General features: G+C 47.7%; 1 protein-coding gene across 3 annotated transcripts in view; it reads right to left on the bottom strand.

Moving 5' to 3' along the window:
* The window catches only part of BACH2 (BTB domain and CNC homolog 2), a 146,632-nt gene that overhangs the window by 12,946 nt on the left and 121,176 nt on the right, over window positions 1–12,510 (bottom strand). For all 3 annotated transcript variants that reach the window (XM_072036186.1, XM_038175951.2, XM_038175960.2), the window contains one exon: window positions 5,826–7,370. In XM_072036186.1, the coding sequence (XP_071892287.1) occupies window positions 5,826–7,370 (1,545 nt within the window). The remainder of the gene's footprint in view (window positions 1–5,825; window positions 7,371–12,510) is intronic.

Genomic DNA, 12,510 nt, shown 5'->3' with positions numbered 1-12,510 from the left:
ATATTTATCTGCAAGCAGGAAACGTGCCTGCAGTCTGAACGGGAATGAAATGGGATCGGCTTAAATCTGCTGGGTAGAAGTTGCTGAAGGGAAATGGGAAAACAGAGAGAAACACGTTCAAAACAAGAAAAAGTAGACTGAAAATAAAAATATCTACAGAGCGGGGCAGAGGCTGCTATCAGTACAGCCAGCATAATCCCACTCCTGTCATATGCAGCACTGCACAGGATTAAAAAAGTGAAAGGGAGAGTGGAAGTGAGTCAGACTCATTTCCTTCACCATCCACATAATTTTTATTGCCTGTCTCCCTCTCCTCAATTAGCTGTCAACTGGAAAAAAAAAAAATAATAAAGCCACTCTTTGGCATGGACACAATGACTACACGGTGGTATTGCTGCGGTGAGAGGCTATCGGCTTTAATGCCGATGCAGGGCAGGCTGCTCAGCCGGCATCTATCGCAGCAGAGCCACGAGTCAGTTTATAAGAGCTGATGGCTGAGCCACAGGTGGGATTCGGCTGAGAGCTGGCTAAAATGAGGGGCTCAGACCTGCTCATGTCCCAGCCCCTGCTGCTGGCATCACGGGCAGAGAGAGCCCCTTGGAGCAATGGGTCCTGCCTGGCTTCTCCTTCTCCCTGGCCACAGAGGGAGGGGAGGTGAGGCTTAAAAAGATGCTCCCACTTCAGGTGTCTGAGGGAGATGAGAGAAGGCTTACCTGGGCTGTCCTGAAAAGGATACTCAGGCTATTCTAAGCTGTGGAAGAAAAACTCAGTAATGTTTCCCTGTAAACTGTTTTTTAATAACTGAATTATTTCCAGGAAATATCTGTGTACTCGGGTTTGGACTATTTAAAAATGAGAAAAGTAATCAGGATCCCCACTCCTTTCACCAGTTTCTCCAGCCAGAGCTAACCACATGGAGAACAGAGCTCTTAAATCTCCACTATTGACACAGTTACACTTTCTCTGATTTTTTACACCAGTACCTTGTAACTTGCTTATGATTTTGCGGCATTTTCCCTCAGCGTAGCAGTCCCTGCTGCTGTCCTTCCCCCTCTCTTTTAGTTTGGAATAAAGGACCAAGGCCCCGGATTCACTCTCATTAAGATACGAATGTCAAGTGTCAGAAATTTCCTTATCTCACGAGTTACATTAGCTTTTTTCACTGTTTTTTGATATCTAAATTTCAACATCTTCTTCCGTCAGCTGCCAAGTGCTAGGGGAGAGACTGAACTTCCCAAGCCTGGCTTCACATCACAGTAAATAAAAGGATTCACACAACATGCATGAGAAAAGATAATCATCATGTATTGGACACGGCAGACCTGAGGGCAGAACTGAGTGAGACCAACGAGACCTTTATGAATGGTTCAAAATCTTGGCCATTTGCTCTAGAGCTGTAGGAAACAAAGCTGTGCCTTAATGCTTTTGCATTGAGAGTCAGAGCTCTGGCACTAAAACTTGCCCAGCCCTTGGAAAGCTCTCAGGGCCCACCCAAGCAATCGGACACGGGGGCTGAATCATAGCAATGCTTTTTTGACATAAAAGGGGCAATCTGCTCCACAGAGAAGAGCCCAACACGTACTGCTGTTTTCCCTCGTTCCTTCCTTGGCATGCAAGCCGTGCTTCCACAAACCCCAGGAAGAAATTCAGCCCAAGACAGGATCTGAGGTGTGTCCTCCTGTGTCTGAGGGGCTTGGCTGCCTGCACACTGCTTGAGGCACCATTTGTGGGCCCAGAGGAAAGGGCCCGTAGCTGATAAAACTTGGGTGGAGGCTACCCAGGCAGCACAAGGCAGTGGGCCCCAATTTGTGTGGGGCCAGGATGTACTCCCACCAGCTTCCTCACCCTGCTGCTGACAGACATAGGTGAAGCCTTCAAAGCCCATCTCCTCAGGTGTCAGGCACACCGGGATGGCAGAGGACTGCAAGAGGAAAATGGCGAGCCCAGGCAGCGAGGAGCTAGCATTGTGTTGACAAACCAGGCCTGAAAATGCCTCAGTCGGCAGGTCCTTGGGGTCACCGTGCCAACAGCCTGCCCTGCTTGGCACGGCACCGTTGGTGGCCACTTGGGCTTCCATTCAGATCCCAAACTGCTGGTGCTTAAAGTGCTGTGCTGGCCCCTTCCCGGTCCCTGCTCACAGTGTCCTCAGCCTTGTCCTTACAAAGGGTAGGACAACACAGCCTCCTGCCCTTCTGGGATCAGGAGTAGTAGTACAGACCCCTGACAGAAGCCATTGGTACACCTGAGAAGGGCAGAGCAGTGAAATGAAGGGAGAAAAAGTGCAGTACTTCTTTGAAAAATCTGTTTTTGCAGGAAAAAAAAATCAATGCAAAGCGCACTTCAAGAGCTCCAGCAAGGGCTTCAGCTCAGGTCATAACAGAATTGATTTTAGGCTGCGATGAAACAATACGGGGAGCTGACAGTGTTGAAAAGGACCTTCCTGCAATTTCGGGTGAGTAATCAAAAACTCTCGCTGCCGTAGCGCAGTAATTCTGCCTGCATGGATACCACTCCTGCTGAAAAGAGGGAAAGAAACAAAACTGCCGTCAAGTTTACCTTGCAAGACTGATGTTTGACAAGACTGCACTGAGCCAGATGTTGCCAAACACAGTCCCAGGGCTCTGGTGTTGCTGCTGGGGGTCCTGGGCATCTGATCATCCACCAGACACAGCACAGGCAGCTCAGCACTGCTCGGGTAGGTTTCTGGTACAGCAACGTTGGTTTACACTTAGTTTACCCCTCCTTCTCTGTGGTCCTGGCTTACAGAGCTCTGCTAACCATCACCAGACAGAGAAAGGGCGGCTACCAGTCACTTAACATGGACAGCTTTGGACTCTCACTGAAGGTTATTTGCCTACCGTATCCTCAGAGGTTCAACTGCATTAGCTCTGCCTTCACAAAAATTTCCTTTGAAAAGTGAGTCACGAACCCAGGCGGGAAATTCTTTTGAAATATAAATGAAAGACACATTGAATGCAATCCTCTAGGCAGCAATACTTTTTAGAAAACTCAAGTCTCTTGCCCTGTCCTACCCTTGTTTATTCTTTCCCTAAGAAAACTCACTCATCAAATTAGACTGAGCTGGGATTTTTTTTTTTTTTTACTGTTTTAGTAGTATGCTGTTTTTTACAAGTTTTCCAACAGGAAAAAAATAAGAAACAAACAAACAGAGATACTTGAGGAAAATGAATACCAAGAAAAATAGGTAGTGCTGAAATTTCTGCCCCTAACTAGGTTAACAGATTGACAGACTACTTCCTTCTCAACAATTCATTATTTCAGGACTTATTGTTTTCTTGTTGCTATTTTCAGCAGGGTTGTCAGAACCTGTTTGCAAAGCACAGAGCCTAGGTCTTCTTTTTAGTGTACTAAAGTACCCAGTACTTGTTAAAGTACCCAGTACTTGTTTTTTTTAGCAGCCACTGGAGGCCTGATAAAGCTGGGTGAAAAGAACAACACGAGCTCTTAAAGCATTTCTGTAAGGTCCCAGCAGCTCAAGTAACAGCTCTGGTCCTGCACCTCTGTAACTTTGGGATTGGGACACTTCGAGTTGCACTTGCTTCTTCTATCACAAAGTGCTCAGGAAGAGAAATCTCAGAACCCTCTGGGTGCCTTCTTTAATGGGAAGAAAAATAAAAGGCAAAGCCATCCAGGAGAGGATTTACCAGAGGTGTTACAGGGGCTGCCACCCCCTTTGATACTTGTGACTGTGGTCTGCAGCCCCATATGGGTCCAGCTGCACAGCTGGGTCACCTTCACCCATGTTGAAGTCACACCGAGCCCTAGCATCCCTCTCCAAAGCCCATTTTGGCACCGAATGCCTTGGGCACGTGCTCCTCCATGGCACTGGTCTGCAGGAAAGCAGATTGCCCTAAACAGCAGAGACCTTTCACTTACTTCTCATACAGTCAATATACCAGCAGACGATGTTTTGTGACATTAATTCCGGCACTGGCAGCACTTTGGGACCCAAATCAAGACCAACAAGGTCCAAACTCCAGGGGAACTTGGCAGCTTGGTGAGATAACCCAGGGTCAGAGTCCAGCAGGGCTGCTCCCACCAAGCTGTCCCACCAAAACGAAAGCCCACCTGTAGCAGTAAGCCCGCACGTCGCCCCCACCTATCTTATCAGGTGCTTTTTGAAGAAAAACCCAGCAAACACTGCACGTGCATACAGCAAGGGACAAGGGAGCAGTCTGGGGAGCAGTCAGGACAGCAAGGTCAAACCAACGACTTTGTGAGTGGAGATTCACATGCAGCTTTTAAAGGGTGGTGAAGCACAGAAAGCAGCATGTTTCAGAGCACACTATGTATTTAATGGTAACCAAGCTGGTAAAGCTAGGTAGAGTGACATATCCAACAACTTCCACAAGATATATTTTCTACTTCTGTATTTTGTACTATATGGTTTAACATTTCCTTTGCTGAGGATCCCACAGCAGTGGATGTGGCAGGATCACAGGACACACACCCCGAGTTGCTCTATACCCCAACAGTGTTTAATGAGGCTGTGATATCCTTTCCCATATTGGTAACAACCTTTAGAAGTTCAGACAAATTCAGACAAAATCTGAACGGAAACATTAGTGTGGTACGCTTACTTTTGGCTTGCTCTGGGTAACGCAGAGAGCATTATTTTCCTCACCGTATTTTAACTCATAGCAATCTCAATCAAAATGCAAAAGCAAGAAAAAAAAAAGGCAAAAAAAAGTGGAGCAACCCTCTCCTAGCCCAACACATCTGCCTGCCATGGCACACTGAGTCTGACTCCTGCAGCCTTCTCATTTGCTCCTTTTGTGATTGTTCCTCTGTTTTCCATGCTCTCGTGCACACGTATGCACACCACTTTGGGGAACCACCCACAGTCCCCTATATCCTTCTCATTTGACTCTTCTGGGGTCACTGCTGCTGCAGCATCTCCACACAATTAGCCAATTATGACAGCTAATTAGTCATCAAAGCCCAAAAGGCTAACCTCCCGCCCTCCTTACTGTACCCTGCTGTGCATTAGCCCCTGCTGAGCAAGCAGCACACATGGGTGGAAATCCAACGCCTTCCTCAATCCCACCCCCTGCTCTTTTTCACCCCTCATAAACGCAGCACTTCAGGGAGTGCCAGACTGCAAATAACCTTGGTATTTCCGAGCAGAACAGTTCTGCATGGCTGCTGCAGGGCCTCCCGAGTGAGGTCCTACGCAGAATATCCCGGACAGTCTTCCAAGGAGACTCCTCTCTCTTCTGCATGTCCCCAGCTCAGCATATAGGGACAAAGAAGTGTCCTGGACTGTCTCCCTCCTATTCTAACCGCCCTGTAATGTCAAGGATAACCTCCCTTAGGAACCACTGATGCAACAGTTGGTGGAGCTTGCAACCAAAGCGTGCTCATGGCGGGCTGCCCAGCCCTCAGAGGCAACGAGGGCACAGCTTTAGGCTGCTAAAACACAACCCCCGTGACAAGCAGAGCTGGAACCACCTTGGCAAACGCCGAGGATGAAGAACAGTGCTCTGTGTCACGCACGTGGCTAAGGGAGGGAGAACAGGACACTGCCAGAGCTTCCCTGCACACAAACTCGCTCTCATCATTCAGCAGTTTGGGATTGCCCAATGCTGCGATGCTGATAAGCACCAAACATCTCGGAGGTCAAACAGGCGTATTTACGGGAAGTTAACCACGTGGGTTCAGCTGATGTGGGAATAAATAGAAGTTACTCTTTGCCTCTATAAACAAAGAAAGTGCTGGGAAAACGCCAAGACATTTGAGGGAATGAAAGAGCAATTAATTGGGTCACAACGACTGTCATAAATGTACTTATCTTAAATCCCTACCTCATGCCCTCTGTCTTGCACAGGACATGATTCACTGTCTGCTTCTGAGAATGACCCAGACTCATCGCTGGAGTTTGTTCCATAGGATGGCTCACATTTAATCTGGGCTCGGACCGGGTTGTACAATCCATCTCCCACCACGCCGGGCTCCTGGTGCTCGGGCGCCAGGAATCGGGGGCCTTGGGAGCAGGGGGAAGAGGAGAGCTCACAGAGACGCAGGCTGCAGGGAGAGCCGCCGCTGCCGTCCTCTGCGTACGAGTAGGAAGAGCACGAGCTGGAGGTCCTGGTTCTGGTTTCCAAAGGAGGCGAGCGAGGGCAAACTTTAATTGGCACTGGACAGCTGGTGTTCGGCCGCATCCTTCCCGACAAGTGATCAGCTGTCAGTCCGCTGTGGGAGTAGGTCTGAGAGCTGGGCAGAGACTGGCTGCCACCAGCCCACAGACCCTTTGGCACAGTCTCAGTGAGGTCTTTGTCCAAGCTGCTCACACCAGAATATGAATGCACCGAAGTGTTTACTTGGTCACAAGCGTTCGAAGAGAATATAACGCTCCTCCTGTCCAGTTCCCCTTCTTGCTTACAGAGAGTTTCAAAGCCGGGCCCCCTGAGCGGCGATCCCACTGTGAAGTTGGAAGCATCCTTCTGCATGGCATGGGACTGCCCATAGTTCCCCGTGAAAGGGACGTAATCAGTTTTGTGGTCACCCTGAGTTGTCCCTTTTTCAAAAGGGCACGCTGGACTCCTGCCAAAGTGCTGCTGGGAAGTGCTGGGGAAGCCAACCAAATCTATGCTTTTTGTTCTGTTGAAGAAAGACCGCAAGCAAGAAGGAGAGGACCCACTTTTCGGCCTGTCAACACAAGTGGGGCTTGGCTGTTTCCTGTCCATTTCAACATCTCCTTCTTTATCCCTGATGTCAGGTTCATCTCCAGACAGGCAAAGCGTGATGCTTTCTTCATCGTTCTCTTCATTCTGAGGCTCGCTTTTTATCTGCCCCATAGCAAGTCCTGATTTGAGGCCATTTCCAGAGCTCTCTTCGCTGAATGTGCTTGCAAAACCTGAGGTACTGATGTGTGATGTGTTGTAGACATTCTTGGTACAAGCAAGCTGGTATTTCTTGTATCTGGGGTACCGTGTTACTGCATCTTTGTCCAAATTGTCCTTGCTATCTCTCAGCATGTCAGGGTCAGGCAGCATCCCTTCTCCTTTGTCTGCTCCAGCAACAGTGGCTTCAAAATTGAAGGACTCCTGGTGCATTCTCTCTCTTGGGCAAGATATTTTTGACGTCTCCGATTCCATTGTCTCCTCCTCGTCTCCATCTGAGTTCTCTTCATCGTGCATGCGCTGACAGGTGGTATCTTTCTTGCACAGGAACAGGCCATCTTCGTTGTTCAGCAGCTGTGTCTGAAGGAAGCTGAAGCAGGAGTCCTCCAGGTTGTGCATGCGCAGGAACTCAGCGCAGTGGATGACCTCCTGGATGTTTTCTCTGCTGAGTAACAGCTTAGCAGTGTAGGCAAACTGTAGCAATGGACCAAATCCCCTGACAGTGACCTGCAAAAAAAAAGAGAGAGAAATTGCCAGCATTACTATCAGCTCTTGCTCTCATCCCAAGTCCTCCGCTGTGTAGTTAGATAACCTAATGTCATCTGGAAATAAATACCTCACGGTACCACCTATTCTTCTGTCAGGTCAGCAATGATGCTACATGCAGTAACAAACGCAATCCCCTTTACTTTGCTTCTGTACATCATTGTGAAGGTTAATCATTGTTTTGCCCAAATAACTTGAAGACCTATGAACTAAGCCTCTGCTGTAATAAAAGACTGAGAAAGCAGGCTAGCGTGTAAGCTGCTAACTCTTGGATGGACCTTACTTTCGCTGTGATGCAGCACATTATCATCAAAGTAGCAATTCAGATTTGATTCTTCCGCTCTGATGGAAGCCCTGGTGAGCAACAGTTTCAAACTTACGTTACCATTCAAGTCCCAAAGGTGTTTTGTGAAGGAAGCATTTAATATTACAGAAAAATGCCTTTCTTTTCGTCCACATTTTTGCAAGCCACGACTTAATAAATAACAGCTAAATACTGACTGCATGGCTCTTTTCTCTATCCCATGGAGATTTTTTGCTTCTCATATTGTTTCTGATTTTTTAGTGAGTCTAAGGTACAGCTGACAGAAAAGAAACCCGTAGTCATAATTCAAGTAATGCAATCACTCTGCGTCCCACTTCAGTACATAATTTTCCATCATTTTTTTTGTAGAAAGAGTAACAACTGTTTCCAGGAGTGTATGGGTCTGAGTCATGCACCTTTACTTGTCCCCTTTTTTTCATTATACCATCTACACTACATTTACATTCACGCAATATCATATATAAAGAAATGTGCACTTTCTCCCTCCGGATTTTTTACAATGGTATCTTCACACATAATTACCAAATAATGTGCTAAGCCACGTAGTAAACTATACGTACTGTCAATTTTTACCAACTATGCATTGGTACTGACTTCTGTTGCATTTTTTTCCCAACAGGCAGGAGACAAAGGTACTAGAAAAACTCTTATTCCTCACGAAGCAGTGAGAGCCTACTTAGAAAACAGGGCTCAGAGTCAAGGATTAAGGTTTCTCCACAAGGAGGAGGAGATGCAGTGGTTTGGCCACTAAGCTGAGATCTGGGACACCACAACTCAATTTCCTATTGCAACTAACACCTTCCACAAGACCCTGGCAAGTCACTTCAGTTCACCAAGGCACCTTCTTCCCTTGCTTGCAAATGGAATTCACAACCCTGGGTTTCCTGTGGCTTGCACAGCAAGGAAAGGCATCGAGATGGGGTTTGGAGCAGCCAGACAGCTAAACCAGGCAGCAGCATCCATGTCTGGCACCAACGTGTGTACCTGCACGCCCACCTGAGGTTGGGTGGCACAGGCAGCAACCTACTTCTGGTTGCAATTGTCTCTGGCAGGTGATCCCAGCTCCATTTATTCTTTTATAACAAACAAGATGACACACACTGCTGCTCCCTTTTTGTAAAACAGCCTAAGGATCAGAATGTGGACCCAGAAAGTAGGAGATCAGGTCCTTTCCTCAAGCTGTGGGGATTCAAAGTCACATTTCCCAGCTCCTCGGAAGAATATCCTATCCAGCAGGTATGGGATAGCCCGAAAGTGAGCTGCTTTTCCTTGTCCTTCCAGATGAATTGACACCACTGAGCAAGGAGCAATGTAGAGAGAGAGAAAGGTGCTGTTCAGTCACTGCTAGAGCCACTTGAAAGGAGACACTTGAGCTTCTACTCACTGCTCCTAAATGCTATTTAACGCAAAACACACGCAGACTGGAATATCATATTCCCCCTCTTGCTTGAAAATAATAATCAGTATGCTTCAGGACTGCTCTGCCACCCACTCTGTATTTCCTCCTGCAAAAGGACTTCAGGAGGGGCAACAGAGGAGAGCCTTGAGCCCAGTTGTGCCAGATCTCGTGCCCAGCCCGAGCTGAACCACCATCTCTCCCCGAGGTCCACCTCCTTCCCACAGGAAACGTGTGACAGGGCTTGGTACATACAGCCTGTTGGAGAGCTCAGTGAGACATCAGGGCATGCATTTGTGATGGTCTTATTCATAAGCAGCATAAATCTGACTGAATAATTTGCTTCGTCCCAGTGAAAAGCCTATAAATTCCTTACACTGCCTCAGGACCAGTGGTAGAGATCATAGATCTTTACAGAAAAAAACGACTTCCAGAAACGTGCCTTTGTTATTCATACATCTGTACTTGTGATGCTGAATTATGAAGATACCACAAGTGGTGCAGACTTTGATGGGGAGAAAAATATTTTAGAACACCTCTAGAATCGCTCCCAATAGCTCTTCCACCCATAATATCGCTCGATCTGCTATTTTAAGGAACAGTACCTTTTCATGCACACACACACTCGCCCGCTCCTGTTTTACAATATGCCTCTGGTACTGAACTGCCTGGATTTACAGCCGGTTATTAAACCGATCTCTGCTTTATCAGTGTTACACTTTTTGCCTATTTGTTAGATTATCAGCTCACTAAAGCCTATCTGCATTTCATCTATGCAGCATGATTAACAAAATTGCTCGGAAACTTAATGAGCTACGCACAGGCCGATGTTTTTCTTTGATAAGATCTTCAGCGTGGGGGCTCACACGTTACTACACATCTTGGGAGCTCAGCAGCAGCGCGGGTCCCTAGGAGCAGCCACAGATACCGGCTGGGGTTTTTTGGGTCCCTGGCAGGGGCTTGAGCACAAACCCAGCTCTCCTGGCAGTGGTGTCCCTTAGCCACTAGGTGGAAGGACTGTGAAGCGCATTAAAAACATTTTCTGCGCTGGGCCAGGGTTTCTTCCACCTGCCTCCCCAGGCCCCACGCTGCAGAGGGTGACTCACAGCAGGGCTGGCTCCCACGCTGACGAGGGTTTTCGCTCCCAGTAAGCCAAAATGGCAACAAACAGCAGTGAGACCTCTCACAGCTGCTGTGCGCTGGGCCTGGTGCACGGGACCGTGCACGGGACCGTGCAGGGGCTTCCCCGTGATGCCCGGGAGGTGCCTGAAGAGGAGGAGGATGAAAACACCAGTCCAAGGTGCACCTTGGTGTCATTACGGCTGATGAGATCGAATGTGGTGACACAGCTCTCCTCCCTCTCACAACAGGCAGGTCCCGGGGAGGAAAGCTTCTCTGCAAGCACCAGCACTTGTCCTTGCCCTTGGGGAGGAATCTCTCAAGTGGCAATGCTTGAAACTACCCAAAGGACAGCTTTGATGGCACAGGTTACTGGCAAGTGCTAAAGCCAGAGCAACCTCTGTAGCCTGAAGCTGACTAAGTAGTGATTTGGCCCGTGTGGTGGGCTGCCCACACCCCATCCCTCCTGACAGGAAAGTGGCGGTGGTGGCGCAGGTGTGCGGCCATGGCCACCTCGCATTTCGAGCGAGGAGGCTTCAGAGCTGGGTGCCTTACAGCCGCACACCCATCTCCGAAGGATGAGGTAAGAGCGGGCTTTTAAGATGATTTGACCCAACTGAAGCATCCCAGTGAAAACAGTCAGCGAAACCAAGTTGATCTGTGTTTTAAAAAGGAAACAGGTTATTTCTCTGATACATGTCTCCATTTACATATGAAAGAGGCCTTTGCTGGATGGGTAAAACACGTGCCTGCAAGAATTTCTGTTTGTTTGTTGTTTTTTTTTTTTTTTTTCCCCTACCATAAATAAAATGACACATGTCCAGTGTTTATTTGCTTTTGATCCTTCTTTTCCATGTATATTAATGCTTAAGTAGACAGGTCAATTTGTGGGAGCCTCTGCTGCGCACCTTGTCCAAGCTTGTATGTGGAGTCCTCCCTTCTCTGCCCCTGACCATTTTCATTATTCCTATCTCAACCCATTTCTATGGCAGCACTTATATGAAACTGACTGGCTACAGGAAAACCAGCTAGAGAAAAGATAACATGTACACACAAAGCAATGCCCCACAGACAAGAAGAGATCAGAAAACATCTCAGCTCTTCAGAGGCTTGCTTCCCTTATCTTTCAAGTCGAGCCAGGAGAGGACTTCTCCTGTGCACTTGAAGCATGCCCCCTCCCCCAAAAAGTTAAGCCTAAGCAGGCATCATTTTATTTTGTTTTGCACTTGCCACTGGCTGGTCTTGCATGCACTGGCCCTGTACACCTAGTGCCCGGGGGACACAATTACTCAGATTAGTGCTTCACCTGGGTGAGGTGAAGGACAAGACCATGCAAAACTCTCCAGTCCTTTATCTGCCAGTTGTCTTGCAGACTGAGCTAGACGAGCCAGGGGATGTGTTTCCTATGTCCGTACCCTCATGAGCTCATGATCCTGAGAAACGGGATGGAAATAATGCAGTGATATAATCACCATCAAGAGAGTGGTTAATCAGCATTAGCCATATTGAATTTACCGGCAAAATCCAGACAGCAGCCTCGTAGAAAACAAGCATACAAAACCTGGTTTAGTTCAGTCTGACACTGCTTTCTCCTTACAGAGTCCTGTGGAGTGTGATGCTCTGTTTAGTTCTAATCGATTTAAGCGACCAGACTTCCACTACTTCCTTTGGGAGATTATTGCCAGACCCTACTTAAAACCTCCCTGTGAGGAAATCTTCCTTCCCTTATTTTCCTCCATCACTTCTCATTATATGTCCTTTATGCATTCCGGGTAATGCTTCTTCTTTCTGGGGAAAAAAGTTGCAGAGCTGTTACACTTCTTGCTTTCCCTTCTTCTTTGGTTGGTATTAAATAGTTTAAGAAAAACTGCCTAATTCAAGGAAAATAATACCGATCACTGTCACACAGAATAGGATGCTTGGATGGCAGTCAGCAATAAGAAACACTAGTAAGGATGTCGGCATTGCAGATACAAATATAGAGCACTTTTTGCACAGCATTTTCCTAGTACTGGGCATGCACTGTTCTAAAATTAGGAGGACGGTTAGCTCACTTCTACGTTAGGAATGTCATATTTTTTTGCAAGGGATTTCTAGGACAGGAATTCTTTTTTTAAGTGCGGTTGTATGCATGCCCACCCACGCTCGCCACGTGAGAGCCACACTGCACGTGAACCCTCTCGGGCTCCCCCTTGCACCCAAGTCTCCTAGATGACGGCCGATGGAGCACGCCGTGAAAGCCTCCGCCTTGTTTTGAACAC

This window comes from Anas platyrhynchos, chromosome 3 (genome assembly GCF_047663525.1).
Source record: "Anas platyrhynchos isolate ZD024472 breed Pekin duck chromosome 3, IASCAAS_PekinDuck_T2T, whole genome shotgun sequence".
In the NCBI taxonomy this organism is placed as follows: Eukaryota; Metazoa; Chordata; class Aves; order Anseriformes; family Anatidae; genus Anas; species Anas platyrhynchos.
The sequence above is the reverse complement of the archived record's forward strand: the minus strand, read 5'-3'. Positions and strand labels throughout refer to the sequence as shown.